Source organism: Anguilla rostrata, chromosome 12, assembly GCF_018555375.3.
Source record: "Anguilla rostrata isolate EN2019 chromosome 12, ASM1855537v3, whole genome shotgun sequence".
NCBI classification, from domain to species: Eukaryota; Metazoa; Chordata; class Actinopteri; order Anguilliformes; family Anguillidae; genus Anguilla; species Anguilla rostrata.
Genome location: NC_057944.1, coordinates 17,421,315 through 17,449,163, shown reverse-complemented (window position 1 = coordinate 17,449,163; position 27,849 = coordinate 17,421,315). Strand labels below are relative to the sequence as shown.

At 41.7% G+C, this 27,849-nt stretch overlaps 1 protein-coding gene across 1 annotated transcript in view; it reads right to left on the bottom strand.

The window, feature by feature from the left end:
• LOC135236775 (rho guanine nucleotide exchange factor 26-like) overlaps positions 1–9,293 on the bottom strand; it is a 34,703-nt gene extending 25,410 nt beyond the window's left edge. Inside the window, exons 1-8 of the mRNA XM_064303306.1 lie at positions 9,042–9,293; positions 7,494–8,208; positions 7,217–7,441; positions 6,540–7,134; positions 5,783–5,834; positions 5,158–5,303; positions 3,008–3,064; positions 2,188–2,348 (exon numbers count right to left, since the gene is read on the bottom strand). Of these exons, the coding sequence (XP_064159376.1) occupies positions 2,188–2,348; positions 3,008–3,064; positions 5,158–5,303; positions 5,783–5,834; positions 6,540–7,134; positions 7,217–7,441; positions 7,494–8,104 (1,847 nt within the window). The 5' untranslated portion in view covers positions 8,105–8,208; positions 9,042–9,293. The remainder of the gene's footprint in view (positions 1–2,187; positions 2,349–3,007; positions 3,065–5,157; positions 5,304–5,782; positions 5,835–6,539; positions 7,135–7,216; positions 7,442–7,493; positions 8,209–9,041) is intronic.
• Positions 9,294–27,849: the final 18,556 nt, after the last annotated feature.

Here is a 27,849-nt window from a genome sequence, read left to right as displayed (position 1 = left end):
AGAACTTTACCCAGAAATGGCAGGGCAGATCCAGCCGCCGATTATCTCCATCAGCATCGCTGATATTATGAAACAACGCGCAGCAGAGAGCCTGTTTACAGGAAGAGGGAGGAGACCGAGGAAGGAGTTCCTTCAGAAGAGCGTGAGGGAGTGTCACATCGCTGTCAGTCAGCCAGCGCGGTCAGCTACGAGTGCGTGCCTACGCAGGGCTGCGGCAGGGATACAGACGCCCATATGACGTTCCCGCAGGGCGGTTTAGGGGGTCTGTGTGTGGCAAACAAGGTTAGCGAGGCCTTGGATGCGCCCTAACACGCATGCACGGGAAGTCCAATCCAGCTCACAGTGACACAACCACGTATGTGAGCACCATGCAGGAAGGACTGCCACAGGCAAGTTCTTCTTCGCAATAGACAAACCTCCAGAAAAACCTCTCAAAGCTACTGAGGTATCTCTGAAGTTTCAGAAGTGATGGTGACATAGCTAACCGTTACCCTTGCAGTTCTCTAATCCTATTGTCCTTTCACTCCAGGCTGGGTCATGCCTGCATGACACTATCATCCCAAAAAAAACAACCCTGCAGAAGATGGGAGCCTGGAAACCTTACATACTGACCCAGCATACACAAGGGCATCTCTTTCATTGGAAGTGGGTGCATGACTGAGCCATACCGGAAAAACACAGTGGCGCAGTTGTTCCTGCAAGGTCTGGTTCTGCCTGGTCTGATGCAGTGTCCAGCCAGTCGCCGTGGGGAACAATGTATACACACAGAGAGAGCAGGCGCTGAGAACTGCCGAAGGCCTGGACGGAATGCTGCTGCCCGTCACCACGGCGACACAATAGCAGCTTTATCATGACCCAAGACCATCAAGTATAAGTGTCTAGTACCCTGCCCATTTATTCTGCAGGGTAAGACCACTCCCTGTAGATTAATTTGGCCCCTAGTTAACTTCAAGCTGCTGGATCTGGATGCATACTCTCACACTCTGACCATTGCTAACCTGACTAAGTCCAAAATAAAGAGGAGAAGCCCAGGGCTAGATAAATAGAACCTACAGATATAAACTGTCATTTCCACCCACCCAGAACAAACTACTATACACAGTACTGTACTTTAGCCCAGTGCCTACCGGGGAATACATTGGAAACCATGGCAACACTACCCGGCACAGAAAATATTTACACTCACTTTGTTCAAACTCATAAATTTCAATTATTAACAGACTGCCTTTGAGCTGTCCCAATCAGGATGTGTAGGACCTGAGTAAATATGTAAAAAAAAAAAAGTACTACTTGTTGTAATTGCATAACATATCAAGATTTCTATTTGCTTTTATGCACACTATTACCCACTTTTTAAAAAATCTGTGACCCCCAAGTCTGTGCCTGTTGCCTGCCGACCTTAAAATAGGATTAGACTCAATTTGCTATCACTAGAAGGTAAAACTACACTACTCACATGCCTTTTGCACATTTACCAATGCCAAGAATAAACAAAGTGATTAAACAATCTATAGAGCAAATATACACAACAAACACATAACAGACGTACACATAAAAAATCATAAGAGTACAAATGCAAAGTTAGTAATGTATGTCCTTGGGGCCATTTCTTAGGTAAACTATAAAAGACTACATGGATGACAAAGTTGTAGAGTAACTGCACAAAATACAACGTAGTAATTAAAACACAAAGTAAATATATTTTTGCATTGTATATTTGCTAGTGAATATGTGATTGGCTCAACGTGGTTGAAACAGTTCAGGTTGAAACAGGCTTTGATCTGACAGGTTTCCTTCACAGGCAAATAAAGACACCAGGGCAAGACTAGGACACAACCACTCCCCAGAAAATTGACTTGTGGGCATGGAAATCACCTAATTACTGATATAAATGCACCTGAAGACTTATCAGATTAGTACATAGACTTTCCTGATTACATAATTTAATGTTCACCCAGTGTAGTAGTTCTCAGGGCAAAGGTTCACAGGAATTCTGCTGAAGTATGAACCACCACAAAGAGGGAAAGCAGAATGCGTTTTCAAATGGCAAACCTGATAGATTTTGAACAGCAGCAACCACAATGGCAAAACTTTGAAATCAAGCCTAGAGTCTGAAGTAGCACATACATTTATTTGCACAAGCCTGGGGAAGGGAACATTTTAATGGTTGAAAGACTCGAGGCCTACTTTTTGCTGGCCTCGCACACATCTACAATGTTGGAGAAGAGGTGGTGGCTCTCGGTTTTGGTCATGGTATCGCTCAGCTCTGTGGAGTTCTTGAACATGCGCACCAGGATCTCCAGGCTGTGCAGGTAGGAGTGCTCGGAGGAAATGACCTCGAAGATCGCCTGTGCCAGACGGAAACGGAGAGAAGGGAACAGGCAGAGTCAAAGAAAGGCTTGAGAGATGAGAAACACTTGCCTCTCCATCCACTTGTTTATTTATTCATTGTCCTCTCTTAAAGGGAACAACTTTAAAGATCACCATTTATTTATCTAAACATCCTGGAATTTGTCCATGAACTACTGCCTCCACACCACTCAGCTCTTTTCACATCCTTTGTCTGTTTGTTGTGTTTACATTTCCCCCATTTTATAGGGTTTTATTTATTGGTCTAATGGGGATATTTACTCTTCCACCCACCAGCTCGTGTACACTGTACGTCCAGAGACTTCCCAGCATGCACTGCACCAAACTGTCAGCTCCTCCTCGATTGCCTCAGGGCTCCTGGACAGACTGTTCCCACAGTGCAGAGGCCAGCCTGGCTCCAGAGAACTGGAGAGACCACAGCCCCTACAGCCCCTCCCCCTTAACCTCCTATACTCCCCCTGGGAAATAGCACATCTAAGCTGGGCTCCAGAGGTCAAGGTCAGCCTCCCTCACCCCAACAGCCAGTGAAGAAGAAGGTTGTTGGATGATGTCACAAGTTCAGAGCCCCACCCAGAAACACAGCATCTAGCTACAGGAATCTAACAGAAGTTCTCTACAGGAAGAAATTTGATTTTACCTCTTGTCTTTTGCGCTCCTCTGGGGTTAAGTTCTGGGAAATTCCACTCTTTTTAACCTGAAGGACACAGGAATATGCTTTATTTCCATTGTCATCAAGTAAGCTTCATTTCCAAAACCAATGACTGCGCTTTACTTCCAACGCCACAAAATCAGCATTATTTCCAACTGCATCATATATGCTATATGTCCAAAAGTGGAATATCATGGAGCATCCGGACATGTGGCTTACACATTACTGGGGAGAAACAGCTGCCATAAGAATCAAAAGATACAGCTGGCCAGTGATATTATGCTGCTCCAGTACAGTGTATTGGGCATGGAATGGCTTTACCATTCATCGGGTAGACACTGCCTAGACAAAGCATCATGCTGTTCCAGCTGTATCCCTATGCTGCTCCAGTACAGTGTATGCATGTGTTTATTCATTCAACAACATCTCTGTCCCTGTTCCCATTTTACAGTGCATGTATCCCATTGTTGCTTTGATTGACCTTCCTTAGACTTTCCCAAAACATCTTGTGTCATGTGCGTGCACTCACACTGAGGATATGTACATGTTTGCACGCGTCTCTGTCTTAATGCATGACACTATCACATTTCACTCGCAACTCCCCTGGAGCCACCGCAGCACATTCTGTTAATTCTTAACCTGGTCAAACAGAAAGTCCAATAAAGCCAATACAAAAATAGCTTCAGTTCAGCCAGGCCAGGTAAGGTGCCCAAAACAATGAATTCAATGGTTTGTGCATTCTCCTAGTTCACATCTGCAAGGCAATCAGATGTAAATGTAAAAAAGAAGGGGAAAAGCACAAATGGCTGTATCTTCCTTAAGATTCAAAACCATGGCCACTGTCTCAGGGTGAAAGCTTTCCAGGAAATCCTGTCAACGAGCTCCTTCCAAGCCTCTTCAAAACACACGCAGCCAGCCACTCTTGAGCATTCGCTGCAGCAAGAGGAAACGAAGCACAGATTCTTGGCAATAGCCTGCTCTTCAACCTCACCTCAACCTCACCTCGAGCGCCTTTGGACAAACAGAGAAAACAAACACAGCAGGATGGCACAAAGGCGGGGCAGCTTTACATCGCCCGTTTCCAAAGAACCATTCCAGGCAGCCAAGCCTCTGCGTTTCTCAAATTTCTCAAACGATGGCTTCGCTTTCTGTCCCGTCCGCATCCCACACAAACACTGGGGAAACCCCCAAAAAAAGAGTTTTTGCCATACCTCAGAACTGAAACTGAAACCTTGATCGTTTCTACTCTGATCCCCATTTCAGGGAAATAAGAACACCGGGGCAAAGTTCAAATATCCGGACTTTCCCATCAACAAAACACAGGAAAAAAACAGCAATTCCCAGGTGCCAGATAACTCTGACATGGTACAATACAACAATTCAGTGTCTTTCCACTGACCTACAGCTTATTCCTGAATTAAGGGGTTCTTCCCCAACATGCACGCATTGGCTACATACTTTGCACTTTATTTCTTTTCTGATACACCTTTAATATAAACATTTTTAACTTAATCTTGGCTATTGGCACTGTTGAGCCGTCCTTGTGCTTAGGCTGATGTTGAGGCAAAACACTACTCCTTAGCTTCATTCCTATAAATGACTGCATAGTGTTGATGACCAATTACTGAACGCGGGCAGGAGTACGAGGAACCCCACAGTGCTTGGATCAGTGTTCAGACTGCGTGCGTAAGATGCCAGAGTGCCGAGGTAGAGGGCCAACTCCTCTTCCTGCCTCCTCAGTCTGGGAACATTCACACGCCTGATTAGCTGGAAAATACCATTAAAACTGGGCCATCCAGCTTCCAAACGGGATTACGTAATGTGTCAATACCAGAGGAACCACAGTCTCTTCTCTCCACATTCCCTGCATTTTTGGAGGGAAATATCCATAGCCTTTCCGCGGGGGTGTTGTTTATCTCCCCACCCCGGCATACTGAAGCAGACTGCTCCTCCCTGACCCGTCCATAAGGAACGCTGCCTTGACCTGGACTCAACTCAACACCGTTAAATCTCCAGGCATCCTTCGGCCCAATAACTGTGCGTGAGGGGCATGAGTCTGTACTGCGTGCGTGTGTGTGTGTGCGTGTGTGTGTGTGTGCCTGTGTGTGTACGCTGTGTTTTGCGTAGTAAAGCCTCACCACACTGAGCTGGCTCCAGGAGGTCCGTATGGGTCTGTACTGAACCACGATGCGATCATCAGGCTTGGGCTCCCTAGCCTCGGCGTCCTCATCGGAGTCATTGTGCAGGGCCTTCTCCTTATAGTTCTGGTACAGAACCTCGTCCTCTGAACAGACACGGCGAGATCACGGGGAGAAGCAACACGATCAGTAGCTGTGGCGTGCTGCAATGTACAACCTCAATATTTACATTCTTTCAATGTGTTTTCAGACCAGCGAGTACTCCTGTACTCATCCTGGTCTGTGTGCAGTGAAGCAGACAGCCAGTATGTAATTTGAAAACCGTTTTGGAGGGCGATGTGTAAGTCACACAGATGTTTGTCTGCATGCAGACATACACACAAACAACAATACATGGACAACCTATACAAACCTTCACATCTGGTCTACCAGAAAACACATCTTTAACACTGAGAATCACCTCCACTATAGCCATAGGGTAAACCCTAATGAAGCAACATTACACACATTAAGAGCAGGAACAGTGAGGATGACAGGTGCAGACTGAAATACAGTACCGCACAGCTGGATTCCCCTCTCATAAAGCAAACAGACTAGCGGTACAAAATCCATGACACCCTCTCACCTTCGTTATCGAATGTTCTCTGAGGCTGTAGTCCTTTCTTCTTCTCGTTACTCTGATGAACAAAGACACAGATGGAAAATGATTTACTGCTACTCTGGCTTCGGGCCTCGCGCGTCCCGCCAGCCAAAGGTCACCTGTGCCGGTTCATTTATGGCGGCTGTTTCCACACCGAAGCCGCACGGCTTGGATGACTTTCGGCCGGAGGTCAGCGGGGTTGGCCCGCGATGGCTACTGAATGCGTTTGTGCGGAAGGCGCAAAGTGACAAGACGGAGTTCCCCCAAATTTGCGTGGCGACAGCAGGGGCCCATAGCGGACATAATTGGCTAATGGAACACAGCTGTTTTTTTTCTAATCCCCGCAAATCATCTGTTAGTTTGGAAGGCAGCTTTATGCTACCCTGTTGAACCAATAAAATCCCCAGGATGAACAGAGTACGCTAGCTGATGAGAATCGCCTGTTTATGGATATTCTCATGAACTCCAGCATCCCTTCCCTCTAATGTGAAAGTGCCACACTAATAAAGCAGACAACCAAATTAAGGTAGGCAACCATACATGCAGTTGAAATACACATATAAGACTATAACTATTATACATGATTCCAACGCAGAAGATAAAAACACTAGGGCTGAAACCCTTGAGCAATTTAGAAAGAACCCAAACCAAATTAAGTAAACAAGTCTTTCCTTCAATTCGGGGACATACGCTTTTAGCTGCAGGCACATGCTAGCTGTGAAAATAAGTAGGCGTAGCCTACCTTTCCCTTCCCTGGGCTGGAGGGTTTCTCCTTGTCCACAGGCAGCCCCCTGAGCACTGGCTGGGACAGGCGATGCGCTTTGGGGTCAGTTTTGGGGACCTCCATGTCCACCCCGCTGACCACGGCCCGGCGATAGGATGTGGATCGGAGGCCCCTCCTCAGCATCCCGGGGCTGTCGCCATCACCGTCCCCGTTGGGGTCCACCTCAGCATCGCCCCATCCCGTGGAGAAGTAGGAGCCCGTCTCCACCATGCTGATGGCCCGCAGCGCCCGCTTGCTGGGCTCCAGCTGGCCCACGTTACCGTGGTTCCCATGGTTACCCTGGGCAGTCTTGCAGAGCCGCACGTCAGAGGCCAGGCCCCAGGGTATGAGCTGCTGGGTGCCCATCTTCTGGGCCACCGGACTGTGGGTGCTCAGGACGAACGTGGGCTGGGGCTTACTGTCAGGGCCCTGGGACGGTCCTGAAGTCTGACGAAGGAGCACCACGTCTCTGTCCTCCAGGGGTGGGGCAGGGTGTGTAGGGGAGTCAGAGGGGGTGCGGGTGGGGTGGGGTGGAGGGTGTGGGCGAGTGGGTATGGGATGGGTGGGGCAGGGGCTGGAGGTGGTGAGGTGGGAGGGGGTGAGGGGGTGGGGCGAGAGGGAGTGGGAGGGGGTGAGGGTGAGGGGGTGAGAGGGTGTGGGGCGAGGGGGGTGGGAGGGAGCGTGGGGTGAGGGGGTGAGAGGGTTGTGGGGCGAGAGGGGGTGATTGGGTGTATGGGGCGAGAGGGGTGGAGGGGGTGCAAGGTGAGGGGATGGGTGGGTGTGAGGTGGGGTGGGGTGGGAGGGTGTGCGAGGGGAAGGGGGTGGGAAGAGATGCGGGCGAGGGCTGGCAGGAGGGTGTGCGGGGCGAGGGGGATGGGATGGTGTGCGGGTGAGGGAGGGTGGGAGGGTGTGCGGGGTGAGGGGGGGTGGGAGGGTGTGCGGGATGAAGGGGAATGGCTTCGGGCCTCAGGCGGCTGGTTTGGGGGGGGCAGGTGGCCGTAGCTGTTAGTGGGAGAGCTCGTTTTCCAAAGAGGCGTGTCCGAAGGACTGGAGCCGAAGACAATCTGATCTGTCTGAGAGGTCAGGGTCATGGGGCTGGACAACCGCTTCTGCACATCCCTGTGCCGGTCGCAGGGTGGGCACCTGTCCTGCCTGTGCGCCACCCCGTTCCCCGTTTGGGCCCCGTCCACATCGTGGTGCGCCCGGTTGTCCGTGCTCGGCTTGTCGCCCTCCGACTTGAGCTTGGACAGGGTAAAGCGGCCGCTGGACAGATGCCCGATGCTGATGCTCCTCACCACCCTCGCCTTGCGGGAGGGCTTGTTGAGGACATGCTTCAAAACGGCCGTGCCGCCGGGCGAGGCCACGATCTTCTCGGCGGGCTGGCTCAAGGTGAAGGCGCTTTTGTCCTCCGTTAAAACACCCGCTGTCTGACCGCTGAGGGGCCTGGGATTGGGCCTGCTTGAGACAGCTCCATTAACTGGCCTTTTCTTCCACCGTGGAGTGATGTTGTTATTGGACAGATCTACATCGTTTCCGCCTTCCATAGCGCATCCACTGACGCTCGCAGCGAAGCCAAGTCCGATCCAAGCCGCTCAACGCGTAAACATTGAAATCACATAGAAAGTGCCGAAGATTCCAAGGTGAGCCTCTACAAAAATATATATTCCATTAATTCATTTATGATAATATGTAAGATTCCAATGAGCTAGTGGTGAATTTTAGCATTAGTATTTTAAAACCTTTCTAGGTCAGCATAAAGACATCTCTGGAATTCCTGCACTCCAACACCTGAAACCGCGGCATGGCAATGGATAATTTAATGTAAAACTGCCGTTCTGGCTTAAACAATAAAAAAAACTACCAATAATCTTTAACATGCACTGCTGAATTAATGCGTGTATACATTTCGATGTGTTGTATATTATCTAACCCTTAGTTCGACGTTTTGAATTTCCTCCCTTTGTACTTTCATTTTCTTCCAAATCTGGAGACAATTAAGTATTGTGTCCATGTTGGATCCAAATCAGTCAAACGCAGAAAAACACACAAACGCATGTATCAAAGAGCACACCAGTACTGAAGAACCAAAGAAAATGTTTTCACACTGGTCAGTGAGCCATTGAGAATCGCAGCAAAATTACGCACAAACATTTTTTTGCTGCTCAGTGACGTTAGTAGATTTTTAATATTTAACTCGATACCCAAGCAAAGGGTCAAACAGAAAAGCTTTGAACCTTGAAGCGACCAGGTTGGCATCCAAACCTATGCACAGAACTCAATCACAGCATCGCGTACTTCAAGGCGAACAGTGCAATGACCAACAGTAATAAGTTTCGTTTAAAAATGCTAGTGTTTCCCAAACACATTCAGCGAAGAGAAAGCTGCTTTAGTGGGGTCGAAAAGTTTGCAAGGACATGAAACACGCAAAAAAACCATGCCAGAAACTCTTCCAAACTTTTTTTGAAAACCGTGAGCGTTTACCTTTCTGGTTTCTCCTTGTTCAGCGGTCGCAATTCCTCATTATCTTGTATTTGAATGAGCTTTTTTATCCTCAATCAACAGGTGGTGACTCATACATAATGTATGTATTTTACTTTTTTGTAGTTCCACTGGTGTCTCTGTTTAAGTTTGCTATCCCCGCGTTCTCTGTGCACCCTGCGGACTGAGCGCTCTTCTGACGAACTGAGCGTGGAACGCAAAACTTGAAGCCCAAGCTTACCGAAGTTCAAATGACGTCATAAACTTTCAGACTTCAGTGAGTCCATTGAACTTTAATACAGCGGCAGTGTGCGCGAAAGGACAGTACAGAGCCGAAATGATTAAACAATCAGGAGGCTATGTATCAGCTTTACACGACACGGAGGAAATACGTTTAGGAACGTTAAGGAAAGTAAAACCAAGGAGAAAAAAATAAGGCATTTCACCAGTTTCTCCAAATGATTTCATTTTCATTTAAATGTATTTTTATGGTTTGGTTCCCCCCTCTGGTTACGATGGTGTCTGCAACGCTCTGCTGTGTTCGTATAAAATGTAGAATATTTAAAACCCTTCAGATATACAGAATATATAAAATAACGAAATATATATATAATATTGTTATAATTATTATCATTATTTGATTCAAGGCGATTGAAAACAGATGGGTCAAGGGAGTTTTTTAAGGAGACACGTGATTCTTGTTTCAAAACAAAACAAAACAAAAACCATTACTAATTTTTATTTATTTATTATTTTTCGGGACTGGTGGACACAGAATTTGTCAGCTGGTGTTAGGTAATGAGTACTTTAGCCTTGTGCATATGTGCAATTAGAGGTGTTCGTTTGCCTGAGTGTACACTTGCTCATGTACAAGGAGCATTCTTTTCATATTTGAGTCATAATAATTAATTCCATTTGTTTGATGCAAAACTGAAGCTTTGCCCATTCCAGCTAGAGAAAGCACCAGATTACCTGTGAGTAGCATTTCTTCTAGTATTCTGGAATTGATGAGTGCATACCTTAAATATTTTAACACAAGTCAATTTATTCAATGCTGATGATCATTGCACACCGAAAGCAAGAGCAACTTGCCACAGGCAATACTCAGTCTCTTGTTATACATCAGTTATGTTTTGTATGTTTAATACTAATAGGTCTGAATTGAAACCGCATATATGAAATAATTAAATCTCATCGACCCAGAGGGCTGGTTCAGTACTTATGTACACAGGGTACACCATTGTAAAATAGCTTGCCAAGAGATTAAAAGAAGTGGGTGTGTGTTACACCTTTACAACTTTAGCCCGAACCTTTGATGTATTTATTAATCATTGCAGTATATCCTTCCCACTTCAAACAAAATTTAGACACAGTAGTCCTTAGAAATGTATGGAAGTGTACCGTCCCAACACTTTAACTATTTATTTACAGTGGTTGCAGGGCCCACTCTTCCTGCAGAAATCAATAGCATGTTTCTTCATTTTAGTCATGTATACTATATGCATGCATCTTATACGTATAACATATGGAAGTAGGCCCAACAACCACAATAAATAAATTGTGATCCTGCAGCATAAATGTTCTTGCGGTCTACTTGTGTTATTGATGAAAGCTTCTGGTATTTTTAACAGCCTGTTGCTGTCCAAAAATGAAGAGGGTGAGAGTTCAATCACACACACAATAGCTCTTGACATGCCTGGGCAATTTTGCATTGAGACTTAGTGTAAGAGTTGTATCAAATTCATAACTAAAGTAAATAAAAAAGGAATAAATACCAGGCATCTCTGGATGCACCTATACAACATGGCTCTCCCTTAGATATTTTAGAACTAACTGACTTGATTGTTGTTATTTTTAAATTGATTATATTAAAGCTTGCTGCTTCAGAAAACATTCAAGTGAGAAAATCCCTGCATTATTTGCACTGAACAGCCATTAGATAAGCTCTGAAGGAATAAAGCACCCATGTACAGCTTATTGATACTTATTTGAATTTGATTCCACTCAAACCCAATACTAGAAGCTAAGTCATGCAATGTCACTGAAGGATAAGAATATGAGAATGTTTAATATAAAAAATGATATTTTATTGTGTAAATAAAATGGCAGCACAGTCAACCTTCAGTCAGTCAACCTTCTTTCTGTGCATAATAAAAAGTGACACTCAGTGTTTTTAAACACTGTCAGACCGCCAGACACATGTTCTTAATGAGCAATGTGTGAGCACCTTCAAAAAAGATCATTGCATAACCTTTTTGTGGCATTTTTAAACTTAAGTACATAATAGCATAATTAAAAATCTAATTTAATCCATGGGCACACAATTTCCATTGATACATTTCAATTGATACTTTTTTATATAGAAAAAGAAAAGAAAAACAAATGACAGCCAGTCTTTAAATCTCTTTAACATCTGCAAAAAAAAAAAAAAAAAGAGAAAGAAAAGACTAATCTCTTGGAATCACATAAAATCCTCCCAAATGACCAGAAACGCAGCCCAACCCATTATGTAATTATTTGCTCCATTAGCTTTGATTTACATGTTATGTTAAGAGTTTGGAAATGACCTCTATTTGGCAGCACCTATAATTGACTGGTGTGCAGCAAATATTGATATGATAAGATTTTACATAAAGCCTACAGTTCCTCTATGATTCCAGGCAGGACCTTTTTAGGCCATAAACACCACATTGGAAATTCCCAGTTTCTTAGATAAGATTGGTTTGAACTTGGAATGTAGATCCTACAAACCTAATAGATAATGCATTACCAGGATATAGACCTGTGAAAATATGTAATAAGTATGGTTGACATTTTCTGTGTGAAACTGCAGTAGAGCTCAGCCTGCTTTTTATACAAGCCCAAATCAGTGATATATTTAGCATGAAATGTATTATTATTTTGGCTAGATTTCTTGCATATTTAAGCTGTCATCTTTTTAAAAAAACTTTATATATATAATTTTTTTTTTATACATCAGAACAACTTGGGTTTGGAAAAGGGACACATTTAACCAGTTTAGTTTTGGTGAATTGACCAATATAATAAGTTGTAGTATAAATACTTATCAGTAGGGGGCAGCACAGCCCTGTTTAAGTTGGTCAATAATGCTCAGTGGCAGCATAGCAGCAATCAGGTTTTTTTTTTTTTTTTTTTTTTTTAAATATACTTTTCTTCAATATGTTACTGTCTTCAATGTATGTTTCAGTTTTTTAGGATACAAAACTGTCCAATGAAGCTATTCTATTGAAGACGGCTGTCCTCTCCTGAATAAATATACTTTGTTAACGTATATAAACAAGTAACCATGTCAGACCGTGAACTGAAGATGGATTCTTATGGTGCAGGTTATTCTGTCTTCACTTTTTGCTCTCATAGTATTTATAATTAAGATTGGGGCAGGCGAAGCCCATCCTGGATGTGCTTTTTAGCAGATTTTCCTGGCCAGGGACCTGGGCAGCTGCTGTCTCTCTATTGTTACCAAATCACACCCATACAGATGAATACTAGAAGGACATACTTCATCTACTAAATCCAAACCATTAAAAAAAACAGCAAATATTTCCTGTGCTGTCAGATTTGTACTCAAATTAACCATACTGTACTCACATGCTTAAGTGTTAGCCATAAAAATAGGATTACAACTCTAGGATTTGATATGTTTCCTTAGTTATTTAAAAAAAGAAATCATGGAGCACAAATATGTGTGGTCATTCACATCTATTTATTTTTATCAATATCATCATTATTAGGCCATTATTGGGTGTTATTATTAGGCCAGAAATTAGCAACAAACTGTACTGTACCCCATAATCATTGTGTTTCCTCTTTTTTCCTTCAAATGATCACAACTGCAGAAAAGCACAGCTAGGGCCGAGCTATGGGATGCTGTTTTAGCCGTCCTCAAAGTTTTGTTTCAAATGTACGAGACACACATAGTCCTCATAATGACAGAGCAATCTTGGTCTTTGAGTTTCTTTCTGAAAAGTTGTTCTTTTTTGTGGGGGAAAAAAATTAAAAGCTCACATCCAGAAAGGAGAGACAAATTTCCACTCCTACACACTCTGTCACATTTTCAGGCAGCCAAGAGTGTCAGGTGGGAATACACTTTCAGCCTTTTCGAAAGTATTTGAGTAGGGACACGTCATCACCACAATAATAACTCTGAAAAGGTGAGTTGTTTCCCCTGCATCGGCCCCCCCCCCCCCAACTGCCTTTTTCCATGTTAGTTTCACACTAAACAATGTGTGGGCGAGTTGTCTGGGAGACTATTTTCAGCAGGTGTACGGATTGGCTTACAAGCATTAACATAAAAACCACAGTTCAGCTTTGTCAGTTTTTCATTACATGTCCCTAACTTGTCCCTTTGAGGCCTTTTTTTCATTTAAAATTTCATGTGAAATGTGAGTGGAACTGACATGCATACTTATTGAATATTGTTACCCGAGTTGTCACGTTTGGCAGTGAATGGTATTAACAGAGATTATCTGAATTATATGTATATATTTAGCTGAAACTTGAATCAAGGATTTAATCCTGTGTTTCTACATATCTATTTTGGTACAGAACTTTGCTGGACATAACCTACTATAGGTTACTGTATGGGTTACAGCCCAGTATGATGAGTGTGTTGCAAAGTAATGTTATCTAATTTGATGAAAAGTGATATGATCTCAATGTGACTGTCTTAAGAACTACCAAAATACCTTGTGGCTTCTTTGTCATACCATAACATGCTGTGAAGTGTTGGCCACAAAGGCATCATAAGCATAAGCATTCATCAATAAAATGAAAAAAACTTATTTTTTTAATAACAGGTCATAATGGGCAAAAATGAATGCTCTCTTTGAGAAGCTTGTCTGCTGCCATAGCTGCAGGTTTCCCCAGAGGGCAGGACCTTTAGATGTGGTGAGACGGGGGGTGGGGTTTGGAGGGATGGAGGGATACAGGAAAGTGGAGAAGAGGGGAAAATCAAAGGAGAAAGTCGGGTGAAGTTTTGGTAACGGGTGAATGGATGAGAGAGGGGCAGTGGCCATGCACTAGTAGCTAGTTAATTGCCTCCCGTGTGAAGCTGGCCCTCGTCTTGTCTGGCCTATCAGCCTGCAGAACTGTCAGTGTCTGGTCATATATCAGAAAGAGGGTGTATCTAAGGCGAAACGGTCAGACGGGACAGGACAAACGAACTTTGAGCTAGGTTCCACAGCCAAGCGTAATGTGCATACATGCTGCTTTGTGTGTGTGCATATGTGTGAGCATTGGAGCGTTTTTTTTTTTAATTGTTTGCTCATCATTATTCTCAAGGTGAAACAATAACTGTAGCTGAGCAGCTAATAGCCTCTAAAAACTGAGAGAGCTCTTCCTCATGAAGTGCATTTCATATGAGGGAATTAAAATAGGATATTTTCACCTGTGTAATGTTTGGCATAACTGATTGGGATGAGTGCATGAAATTCAGCGTAAATTTGGTGACCCGTGGCTGTTGTTAAGTGGCAATTTACTAGTCTAAGTGCCTTGTTTAAACAAAGAAAAATCTGACAAAGAATCTTACGACGCTAGAGGAGCTCCTCACTGCTTGTTGTCTGTTACTCTCAGTTAAACAAAGCTGACGGTTGGTGGACTTAGCTTTCCTGATACTTCCTGAATTGTTCCCAGTTCCGACTCGCCTCACAAAGGTCTGTGAGAGCATGAGCACAATTAGCACTGATTAGACCAACTGTCAGTTAGAGCACACTAGTCACTTTATCCGCCACTTTTGAGGTCAAACTCCCAGGCTCGGGGTCCGCGTCGACAGCAGTGTGAAGCAGAGTCCTCATCCCTGTCAGGTGTGCTGTGATGAGCTAATCACAGAGCGTACCACTGGAGTCCAAACACATAAACCTGACCTGGGCAGAGATGTAGGGGTTGGCCATTATAGTACAGTGTAAAACTGTTTCAGAATACTGTTGTTTTTTCTGCTGGATTGCAGCTACATAAACAACTGGTCTATCCAGCCATATAATAAAAAACTAGCCTGAAACAAATGAGTCATGAACCATCTCTGCAGTGTTTTACTAACAAGGAAGCGATCATTGATCCAGCCATAACAGACTGAAAGCTGATATGATTAAGTTATTGGTCAAATAACTTTTAGTCTGTTTAATTTTTAAGATGCATACAAATATGGTTCTTTGGACATGATATTATAAATCAGAGCCATAACCTCTTCATGCATATTTTCTCATACTTTTAGAAGATCTTGACGCTAGAGACAGGAAAGCTATCTGATGTCTATGTGTTCCATAGCTATTCAGTATACCTTAAACTTTTCGAAGTGCAATGGGCAGGAATATACTCTGAAAGTACTACTGAATTGTAATTGTTATATTTATTTTGAACAATACAATACAATACAATAAGCTCTTACATAGCGCTCTTCATGCGTACATCCCAGGGCGCTTTACAATAAAAAATAAATAAAAAATAGAAATAAATAAATAAATAAATAAATAACCTAAGAAGTCAAAACTAAGAGGAATAGGCACAAGTAGGCAACAAGTAAGTTTTAAGAGATGAAATCATTTGAACACTGTTTTTCATTTTATACAGTGTGTTTTATATATATATATTTTTTATATTTTTTAATTACTATCCTTAAATGTCCTCCTTATTTGGGGTGTATAATTGTGTCTGCTTGTTCATGCTGTGACCTGCTTTGTCACTTTGGTAGAGGACAGACTGGTGCAGTCTTCTGAAAACATCAACGCTGCTTTTTTTATTCTGCTATCTTGCATTTAAGTACCCTCATTTATTGTGCAGGCAAACTATGCAAGCCTGGCTAACCAGGGAGGGTGGGGTCACTGTTGTGTAATGAGACAAGAATGTCCCTCTGTCTTCCCTGAGCAGTGCTACAGGCAATTATCCTCTACCCTGCTGGGCTAGTCAGCATTGGCAGTCTGGAATCCATGCTAGACCATGGGGTCCACACAATAGAACAATATCTTTACATATATTTTTTATGACTAAGGTAAATTTATTGAAAATGTGTTCAATATTGTTGCCTATAATTATTTCATTACTTTTTGTCTTTTTAATACTGTTAATATGTGGAAGGCTATGGCCACCTAGTCTGTTCATTGTGAATGTGTGCCTGTGTTTAGGGTTTTTTACTTTGTTGAGATGAGGTCATCTGCTAGGGGGGTAACCTCTGTCTAAAGCCTGGTAAGTTTCTCATTTATTTCATTTATCTCATATGTTTGATGTGGTTTCATCATGTGAATGGTCATCGCATCATTTTTTGTTGATCATCTCTTTTTTTTTTGAATGGTGCAGATGGAATTAGTTTTTATCGGTGTTTGTATTTTATGGCAACTTGTCCCAGGGGGTCTCTCTGGGTTTCTCTTCAGTGCCTTGTGCAGCAGTGAGGATTTAGATTTAAATGAACCCAGAATGTGAGCGCTCTTTTTGCTTTTCACAGCAGGAGGGGGAAGCACACAGTATCAAGGGGATTTCGGTGAACTTGCAATTTTGCTTTACAGAATTTTTGGTGGAATTTTTCAAATTGATTATTTATTTATTTATTTATTTATTTTGTCTGAAATTGAATGACCAGTGCTTCTTTCTCATAAAGGAGGATGATAACACTGCCATATATTTTTAGCCACATATTTATGGGGTGAGTGCATTTGGATAGAGTATTTTTTTAAATTATACAGTAGGCCTTGCATGCCTTTTCCCTTAATGCATTAATCACAAAATGCAGATTCTTTCAGTTCCAATTCTGATTCTCTCATCTAGACCCTGGTGAGGTAGATGAGCCGCTGCTCCTTATATTACAGTGGCTATGGGCTCTGCTCAGACTCCGCTAAATAGCCCTCAATGGGGATTACAGCTTTAGTTAATGGGAACATGACTAAACCTAATCCAATTTGATTAAGCATGCCTTGGTATTATAACCAGTGAGCGCATAGCTACCACGAGCTTGTGAGAGTAGGAGACATCGCACCAGAAAGCCTGCGAACCATTGTGGGATTGTTTTGCTGCTTATTCTGACTGCTGTGATTTGATCCAATCTCCAGTAGGTATAATAGGTATGTGCCTTTCCAATGGTTAATGGATTGCATTCAGAGAATGAGACAGATCTATGAATGTCCACCCCCCCCTCCCCCCGAACACCCCTTCCCCCAGCCCTCCCACATGCATTCAGCCCAAGAATTTTTACCTTGTGTACTTTGGAATGGGAGTTCCCCTCTTTCTTCTTCGCATTTATTGCACTTGCTGCTTTTCAGCTTGTCATGTAGGTTGGGATCCACTGCCGAACCTGGTCTGTCTTCTTCATTCATTTCTATGTCCACCTGTCCTGTGTTTCTCCTGCTCCCCCCTTCCCCCCCATTTCAACTCAAGCTATTACTCCCTCTCATCTCTGTCACCACAGTCATGCTGACAGCTGTGATTTCGGACAGATATTATTCATGGACAAAAAAGCACATTAATAACTTTCCCGAGTTATTTTTAACAACTAATTGTGATTGTGATTCGAAAGCTGACATTTAAGAAGAGCTGTCACTGACGCTAAAAGCAAGCCCTGGACCTTTTGTTTGTACTCCCGGCACTGAAATAGCTACACACCTCTCTTCACCTCCCGTTCTTTCTGAAGTGCACCAATGGCTGCATCACTTTCCCTTCACATCGTGGCCCTTCCTGGTTGTTATAGAAACTGGTCAAAAAGTCTATGCAGGCATTAAAAAGTAGAGGTTTATTTTTAGAAGTGTACATTTTTCATCTTTGCGTCTGTGTGTGTTGAAGTGGTAGCGCCTGACCCAGAGTGGGTGTTGATCTGTTCACTCGATTGGGCCATATTGAGATGCACCCTTGGTGCGAAGATCCATTCGTCTCTTATGGGCCCACCCATGGGATATAAAAGCCATCATCGTCCCTGCTGGTTCAGACAGCAGACTCAACTTCTCCAACTTAGCTTGCAGGAGCAAACACCCCAGTATTTTTCTATTGAGAACTTCCACCCTCATAAATATCTGCAACTGTGAAATGGACCACTTTAAGGCAATCTTGTGTTATCATAAAACTGTTCTATTTGACAGTGCTTTTTAGCTTGGTGATCCTTAAAATCCCCATGCAATTCATGCACTTCCAGGGATTATTACCCAAGAATCCTCATTAGCCGCAGCTCCCCCACACAAGTGTGTGTGTCTGTTGAAAGACATGCCCTGCTGTGACCTTCTTTTCAGTTTCTTCAGTCTCCTTATACTTTACTTTTTCAGCAGCAACATCCCTCCCATCCCTAGCCCCACCCCCAAAAGCATCATTAAACACTGGAGGCTACCTCACCTGACAGCTTTTTGACAGTTTGAATATTAAAATGGAAGCAGCAGAAATGATTGCCTCTGCGGAAATGCCAAATAACTCAGTAGTGTTTTCAACAAAGAAAACATTATAGGAAATTGGAGCATTTTCTTTCTGCCTTTTTTATAAGTAATATCAGATAAACTGCTTTAAATTATGATAAATATATAGCATTGGAAAGAAAGACTATTGTGGCATTTATTGTCATGTGTTGTGTAGGGTTCACCTGTAAGCAATGGCATAGAAAAAAAAATGTTTTTATCAAGACAAATGAAAATAAATGACAAGATTGAAAAAAACACAAGCTATTTTAGCATGTCACCAAACAAGAAATATTACACATGCGAATACTGTGAATTCCATTGTGAAATTTGTGAGTGCATTTAGTGAGTATCTAGGAGCATCAGCTTCCAGATGATGATTTAGACTATTTCATTGTGTGAAGCTTTTTTTAAAGATGTATAAGCTTTTATTGTATAAGTGTATAAACTTTTCGTAAACAAGTGCTCTACTTCTGAATACCCAACCACACATGTAAGCCAAGTCCATCACTACTAAGTCCGCCCTCAGGGAGAGCAGAGGTCAAGCGTTTGTGTTCTCCAATACGTGTGCAGTCAGCCACTGCCTCTTTCCACCTTGCAGTTTGATAGAGCATGAGATGCGGAGGACTGCGCATGCTGTGCGGCTGCCACAGCGGTGTGGGCGTGGTGTGGAATTCCCCAGCGGTGGAAACTGTGTGACGCTGTGTGTAATTATGCACCGCCCCACGGTACTTCTGACCGCCCCAGCAATGATCAGGGTTTTATTTCTGTGCAATGGGGCACATGACTGCACCTATGTTTCTGTTTTAGCTTGATACATCACAACACAATGGAGAACACACATCTTTGCATAGTGAATCTAAACTGTTCCTTTGAAACCCAGAGGCTTGTACCGTTTAATAACATTAAATAAAAAACTGTCAATGGGACCAAAACTGATATCGCATTATCAATAAAATATAAATGAGTACTTGACACTTTTATATAATGTGTTAATGTATATATCTTATTACAATAGTATTGCAATATATAATCATTTCTAAGACCTTGTCATGAAGGTTCACACCAGGACACTAGGATTTACCCTTTGAGGAATTAATTGTTGGATCTGCACCACTGATATGGGCTTTTTCTTTTTCTTTCTCCAGCAGAAAAACAAAGGCAAAAAAAGAAAAAGGCACAGGGAAGTCTGTTAAACAAACCATTATATCACACCTATAAAAGCCCTGAGTATTATTAACAATTTTTAAAAGAAACATATTTTCACCAATATTCAAAACTAAATTTTATTAAAATGCAACTGACACATGAAGGGTTAAAGTAAAACCCTTTAACTCAAAACAGCAATGACTGTGTTACAAATATATTATGAAGCCAAGTGCCATTGGCATACTATGCAACAGCAGATATTCCATTGAGCACATTGTAATTAATGTTGTTAAGCCTTGGGCAGTAATAAAACAAGGGTGACAAGTGCCCAAAGCATCTGCACAGTCAGAACTTTCGTCTTTCCTCCCCACTGCTAGGGCACCTTCAAAGCTTTGGACTTATTTACGGTTCCAAGATATGCAGCAGTCTTTCACAATGAAGCAACCCACCCCCTCCCTCCCTTCAGTAGTCTCTGCTCCCAAAGGACTCCAACAGGCATGTATTATTTAATCAAATTTATTCATTTATTTATAATTTTCTAACAAACTACGGTACCCTTGGGGATGCAGCCACGTAAAAACATTAATTAACTCACAGTTGTGTTCAGCCCATTCATTTAATATGATGTATTAGTCTAATATGAGCTCACCACACCAGGGAGTTATCATAATGTGTTCAAAAGGACTGCTTATACTTGAAATGCCAATGTGCCCCGACGTGTTTTCTGTGGGTCTTTGATGAAGTGCTCCCCCCAAGAGAGGAGAGGAAGGGCATTTTTGTTACTTACTGCGTTGAGGTAACAAACAAATCGGGGGGGTGGGGTTGCCGGCTCACCGTTAGCACGGTGATTTTCACAGGGACTCCGGGGGCAGAGGAGAGAATGTACCACACGCGGATTTGACTGTAATAATGATAAGGGAAATGAATGGCAACCATTCTGCACTGTGAGCCAAATCATTTTGTAGGGAAGAAAACTTTGGGTCTGTCTGATATCTAGCAGTTAGATTATTACATTTGGGAAGCAGACAGTATAATTAGATCTGTCAGACCTGCTCTATGTGACCATAGGAATGTTATCTGTTCTCTCCTTGCTCTCCCCTCAACACACATCAAAGGAAACATCCTTGGGGCAATTAAAACTCATTGAACCCAAAGGTTATTTCACTACTTTCAGTTTTTTTACAGATTAAACAGGTTTATTCAATAGATAACCCCTCATGCAACCTCTCATTTTTAGGGGAAAATGTCAAGCTTAGGCCAGGATATGATATGGATTAGTAGTTTTGCTTACTAAAAAAATGTGTCAGCTCAGGTATATCATTTTACATTACAAGATTAGATTGTATGGAGTAACCACATCATAGAGCTGTGTCAATAAGACATACCATTGCTTTATAATGTATAAAAATATCAGTAGAGCACTGAATGTAAATATGCTCAGAGAACTGGAATGGTTAAATAAAACTGTTTTCTCTTAATTAACATATATAAGTATAAGATAAAACAAACAAAAACCCTTTATAAACAACTATTTAAATAACCACTATTTTTTATATATTTTTTGCCATGAACTGAATGATTAAGCTACAAGCTATTGAAGCTGGAGACAAACAAAAATGACATAAATCCCAATGTATCAACCACAGTTTGAGAATAACTAGATTTTGTAATGACTGTAAAATAATGGTTATATTCCTTTCTTCATGGAAATAAACATCCTCATCCCCAGCAAGTGCCCTTCCACCTCCTGAACTATCATCTTCATCATGTATGGCATGCAGTGGCAGTTCTACAGATAACATTTATTTCTGAGGCATGTTTCTGAAGTATGATAACTGCAGTGCTGTGTGCAGTGTGCTCAGTGTATGTCTTCATCTGGCATTTTTACATTTTCACCCTGTGATTTTTTGAAGATGCTGCTGTCATATTTTGGTTTTGAAGTTTGATCTTGGTTTTCTTGGGACAACTTGGGAGGTGATATCTTCTTCATTCATTTCTTTTGTGGCTGCAACTTGTCTGTAACATTAATTGTTTTTAAAGTAATCAACCTTTAGATTTGACATTAGATTAGACATTGCATATTTGTTGCAACTTAATAAAAAATAATTTTAATCTGGTCATGTGTTGTACATTTTTATAAAGGTTGATGCAGCAAGTAGCACTGCCTTTCAATGAATTTGTTGATTTAATTGATAATTGCTATCTTTGAAAATAATTAACAAATGAAATCAAATAAATATATTTTACATGTTGTATAAGTGTGGGGTTTTAACTGTTGATGCACTTGTGTTCAGTATTTAGTGACATACATTAAATTACACAACAAAATATGACATTTTTGTATTATTTTCATGTTAGAAAATGCATCTGGGTTGGGTGAGTGAACTGATTCTCCCAGCAGCAGATGCCCAGGGTTCAGAGGTCAGACCGATATGTTGAGCTGCAGGTTCAAAGGGATCAGGGTTCAGACTGATTACCCTGGTCTGAGAATTAGCTTTGAGCCTCTACATCTCTGTGTCACACCAAAGAGAAACAGCAGACATTGTAATGATGCCTGGTTCTTTTTTTCTTTTTCCTTATTTCCTTTAGTCTAGTCATCACTGTATCCACCCGCCCACATCTTTTCATGGTTTGCTAGTCCATCAGAGCGCACCTTCATTTTTATAATGCATTTATTCATTGCTCAAGAATGCAGGGCCTGGCATTTTTATCCCAGAACTGATCCTTCTTATTGATGCTGATATGCTTCAGCACACAGATATTAGGCCCAGGCGGCACAATTTTTTCAGTGTTGAATCATTTTTGATAAAGCACATTGTACTCTGGTAGTGTACATTCATCCCATCTTTGATATAAAGGCTGTTAGAGTTGGATTAACATTGAACGGTTCCTCATACCTACCCAGCCGTCACTTGATACTGTGAAACTGCTTGTGAGTATCAGTACGTTGAATGACAGGTAGTTATGAGAAGGAGATGAAAGAATAAATAGCAATGGGCATAGACAGAACATTTGTAATGTGAAAATAAAACCTGAAATGGGGAAAAACACAATTGCTCTTAACAGAGGGGGACTGCAGCAAGGCTTATTTCAAGACAAATTGAGACAGACTTTACTGGATATCAAGGGAATAAATAAATAAATAAATAAAATGTCAAAGGACACAAGAAGTATATGACCACCTCAGACATGGCCCTGAAGACTGGACCTTTGGGTATGGGACAGAACTGTCAGACCCAAAGCAACGTCTTAAGAAACAAAAATCTACATGAAGGAGTAACAGACAAAATGCTTCAGCTGTTATAATTTCGGCTGTTTCTAGTCTCAATGGACTGGGACCTCTGCCAAGCAAACATGATGATAATAAAATAAAAATGCATAATTAAAAACATTTGATGTATTAAATGTGATCTGTTTGACTGTGAAGTCCGCCATTCTGTCCTGATTGAAGGCTGCGGCCGATTTCCAAAACGATGGCTTAATAATTTCTCTGGGCTGCGCCGCTGGTAATTACGCGGTAGCTCTTCTGTTAATTGGCGGTGAAATGAAAACCGCCAATCGTGGTCCATACAGTGGTGCAGATGCTGGCACGCCAATGGTACCCTTGTCAGGGCTAATTTGAGAGACACTCTTTAAGCTGCCACTCCAGGGGTAGAGCAATATTACCCCACCTGCCCTCTGCAAACCGAACAAAGCGTTTAAACAGGAGAACGCTGACAGCCTCCCTCAGCTGTCTGCATATAAACGCTATGGGATGTGGCCACCGTCGTTATCATCTGTTCGGCAGATGCTCTTATCCAGAGGGAGGTGCAAGGTCTTCCTGACAAGGCAACATTAAAATGCATATCAGAGGAGCAACAAGTGCAACAACATTTACTGTATGGGTACACCATATCAGGGAAAAGGACTGGAAAAATACAATACCTGTGTATGATAATGAGCTAATGGTTGAGAGCATATTCATGAAAGAAATGTCTTTTCAAACAGGATCATATCCATCCATAGTCTTCTACCTATCAGCAAGCAACCTGAATGATTAAGAATGCAAAAAAAGCTTGACTGCATGAATGGCTCAAGTATGGATTGGTCAACTAAGTAAATCAATAGACAATCAATGAAGAGCGCAACTAGAAGTCAATTTTAAAATTTGAATTTTAAAATTTGAATTTAAAATTCACGTGGTCTTATAATTAATGACACTGCCAAGCAGGAGGTCTTGTTAGTGTGTAGAGAAGATCAGATGTCCTGATAAGGTAAGCACAGGTGAGGAGAGATTAATACCATATGAGGTCACTGAGGTCATAGTCTCTGTGCACCAGTGTCATTGATCAGTCAGATAAAAGACAATGTAAGAACGAGAATAAAAGTTCCATTCACTAAAATCCTCTCATCAGAATACTGCCTCTGCAATATTCCAACAACAACACGAACTTGGAATATTACTTCTGGAATAGGCCTAGTGTTACTAGAATACTGTGAAATATTAGATATTTTACTAAAGACAATTCCACGTATTTATGCCAGAATACTGCCAATGGAATACTGCTGATAGCCCGAACCTGACCTGTGTCTGTTGTATCTAAGGAAGGGTCACTCTAACATGACCTTTAATTTAACCTTCTAACACCTTGGTACATTTTTAGCACAATCAACAGCGGGGGCGAGAGACCGCTGCTCAGAAGTGTGAGTGGAATAGGAATGAGCAGAGCTCACTGGGACAGAGGAGTAAATCAGTGACCAACAAGGCCAAACTGGGCATGAGAGAGAGAAAGAGAGAGGAAGAAAGGGAGAGAGAGAGAGAGAGAGAGAGAGAGAGCTGAGCCATAGAAATGAACAAGTAGAGGGAGGGACAAAGAGAGAGTGAGAGAGTACCAGGGAAGAATAGACGGATCAAAGTGAAGCCACAAATCATTGCTTGAGGCCGGTTGAAACTTCAGATAAAGAGAGCGAGAGAGAGCAAGAGAGATCAAGGTAAAAAAAAGTGAGAGGGTCCCAAATCCTGCCTCCGTTCCTCTGTCAGTTACTTGGGGGCTAGGGGAGGGGGGGGGGGGTGGTTGAGCAGCACAGTCAGTTTCATGCGAAGTCGAAGAATACAGTGGGAAATAAATCCCTTGAATGTTTTACACAGGAACCCCCTCATTCTACAGAATTCTATGGTTGCTAAGCGACCGCAGCGTGCACCTCTCCTCTGTGTAAGATCCCTCCCCAAAACCATAAAAAACGGCCTGGCTAGAGTACGAAAGCCCCTATAAAACCCAAACTGCAGGAATGGTTTGAACAGTACACAATCACCTCATAACAAAATATCACTAAGGAGAAGATTGTACTCAGCACCACAATAAGTAACAAATAAAAACCTGCCAATAAAAGCACTCTTCCAGAACAATCAGTTCAGTATAACCCATGACGAGTTTGGCAAATGTGTAAATGTGTCTATAGGTATTGCTTTTCAGTGTTATGAAATATGGGTGTTTACATCAAGGCTATTTGGTGCATACCTGATGAAAATGAAAATGTGTGAACAATGCGGTTATGAACAGATCAGTGTCACTAGGCAGCATGTTGGGTAAATTGAGACGTGGTTTAGCATGTTGATTATAAATGGATTAAAAGCCATTGTTCCTGGTTGTGGGGTACAATGTGTTATAGATGAGCTGAAGCATGCTGGGATTATAACTAAATGTGCATCGATGGAATTCATCCATCTATACACGTGGCTGACATGTTTGGCTAAGAGCTACGGTTACACTATATCAATGGGGGTGAAAAGTTCAGAAGCTCAACCCCAGAGATTTAATGTGTGAATCTGTGGGTGTCATTTCATTTAAGTACTGAGATTTTATTAATAGGAATGCAGCTTCTCTGTAATAGCTACCTAGATAATAAAAGACCACAAACAATACTGGGCTCAAATACAATGAGCAGATTCACAGCATGGTTCGTGCTGTATTTTTTCCTGTAAGGATCAGGTAACATTTCACCTATGCAGCTTTGATTCATTCATAAGAGATAGTGATGAGGGGTGAAAATTTTGTGGCATATTTAAATTAGATTTTTTAAATGGCTGACATGGGCTTTACAATTGCTCATTTTACTAATTTCATAAATTTGCAAAATATGAGCATCGCAAGGAGTCTGTTATGCATTACTTATGCCATTGTTGCAGTTGTGAATTGGTTGAATGTGCATTGACGCTGAGTATGACAAACGGAATCTTTGGGTGCCGTGGTGATGTAATGTTTGCGTTAAGGGCTGCAGTGTTACGTATTGCCCCCTTGCATTGTAATGTATGTGACATCAGTCGCCATAACAATGGGAGAATGGGGCCACCCAGGGTGTTGTCTAGGGGCTCTGTGCAGGAATGGCTCAGTGACCAAAATGGTCCCTCTTACCCACCTAATTCAAGGGATTGGAGCACTGGCCCTGTCAGGACATCTCTATTCTATGTATAATATAATGTATTTTTATATCACACTAATGTACACTATCACACAATATGAGAAATTGGACATCAACACACTGTATGTCAAAGATGTCAAAAATGTGTCAAATAAGTGAATTAGTCTGTGCTTGATGGTATTGTTTAGGGCTGTAATGTATCATTTCCCATCAGCCAGAAATATTTAATCCTCCTTCTATGTTGTGGGTAAATTGGACCAATTTTCAGTGTAGTGTACCTGAAATACTGGATAACTTGTTTTTTTTTACTTTTGCTTCTTTGGTGTCAAAGAATGGAGTGTTGCCACCCACAGCTGTGTTGTACTCTATCTGTCTTCTAGTCTAGAAGAATGATTTAGCAGCTTAATGTGGATCAATAATGTTTTATGCACACCTTTATGAAATGAAAAAGCATTCGATTACTGAAAATGGTTAGATAAGGTTGGTTAAACAGTTCAAAATATGACAATTTCTTTGAAAAGAAATATGTTCAATAAACGGTGTTTTTGATAAGTTTTTACTTGTTCTTTCTGAATTACTAGATGAAACAAATGACCTCACTGTTTTAGAATTATTTGAATGCAACTATGTTTCAACATAATGTGAATATCAAGCCACCCCCTAAGCCATGCCCGAACCATAATAATCATACAGTAGAGTATATGCAATAGAGTCCCCCTATGAATAGAAAAGTAATGGACAGATAGAAGATCCACGTGAGATAAATGAAAGTCAATGTGGTTTCTACTTTAAAATACTTCAACCTATCATTTATCTATCTCTACCTCAAGGCGATGGTAGATTTGCTTTACAATGGTTCTTGTTTTAGCAGTACATTATTACAGAAACTGGAAAGTGCATACAGAAGGTCCGAAGGATCTGAAGGCCACAGGGATTAAGGGTCAATTTCAGGTGGATTGAATTCCTCTTAGTTTTCAGGTTATACTAGAATTAGTGAATGAGGAGTAATATTTATTCAGAGATCAGTTATATCACACATGAATTTTATGAATTTGATGAGTATAATTCCCTAATATGATATTTATACCAAGCCACCGGTGCTATCAGGGGTGTGCAGAGACAACACTACCTCTATATGTATATGTATTTGTTCAGCCAACAAAAATAACTTGTATGTATCTGCATTCTACAAGGTGGGAAATGTGATTGGGTTCTTATGGGCAGCTTATAAAATGATTACGATGATGTATCTGTCTGTGGCTTTCTACCTTTGCAAACTTTCAAACTGAGGTAATGCCACAGCTATTTGAAAAATAGTTGTATTAGTCAAGTTAATCTGCAGGGTAACAGCATACAAAGAGACAAACAACACTGGTCATGATGTGCAAAAGCCATAGACACAGAGGTCAATATTGCTGTGCAGCGATGATCAATCACTTCCACAATAGCCATAGGCCAAACAGACTGAATGTTACATATTTTGAAAAGATTTGAAACTGTTCAGTGTGACAAATATGCAATAAAAAGGCAATCAGAAAGGAGGAAAATGCTGTTTCATGGCAGTGTGTGTGCGTGTTCATATATGTATGTGCGTGTGTGTGTGTGTGTGTGCATGTGCGTGTGCGTGTGCGCGTATGTGTGTGTGTGTGTATGTGTATTTTTTTATGACATAACATGTTAGTTAGTCTCTGACAGCCAAATGAACCTCTATCAGCATGGTTGCTTGATGTGGTACATGAGTGTAACTCACCCTTTTTGTTATTTATAATAAGGGACAGTGTGCATCCAGGCAAAATCTCCACAGCACATTGCAAATGGAATTTGTGTCATGTTAGCAATGGCCTTCAACATTTTTTTGGAAAATATGGCAATGTTATCACTTTTAT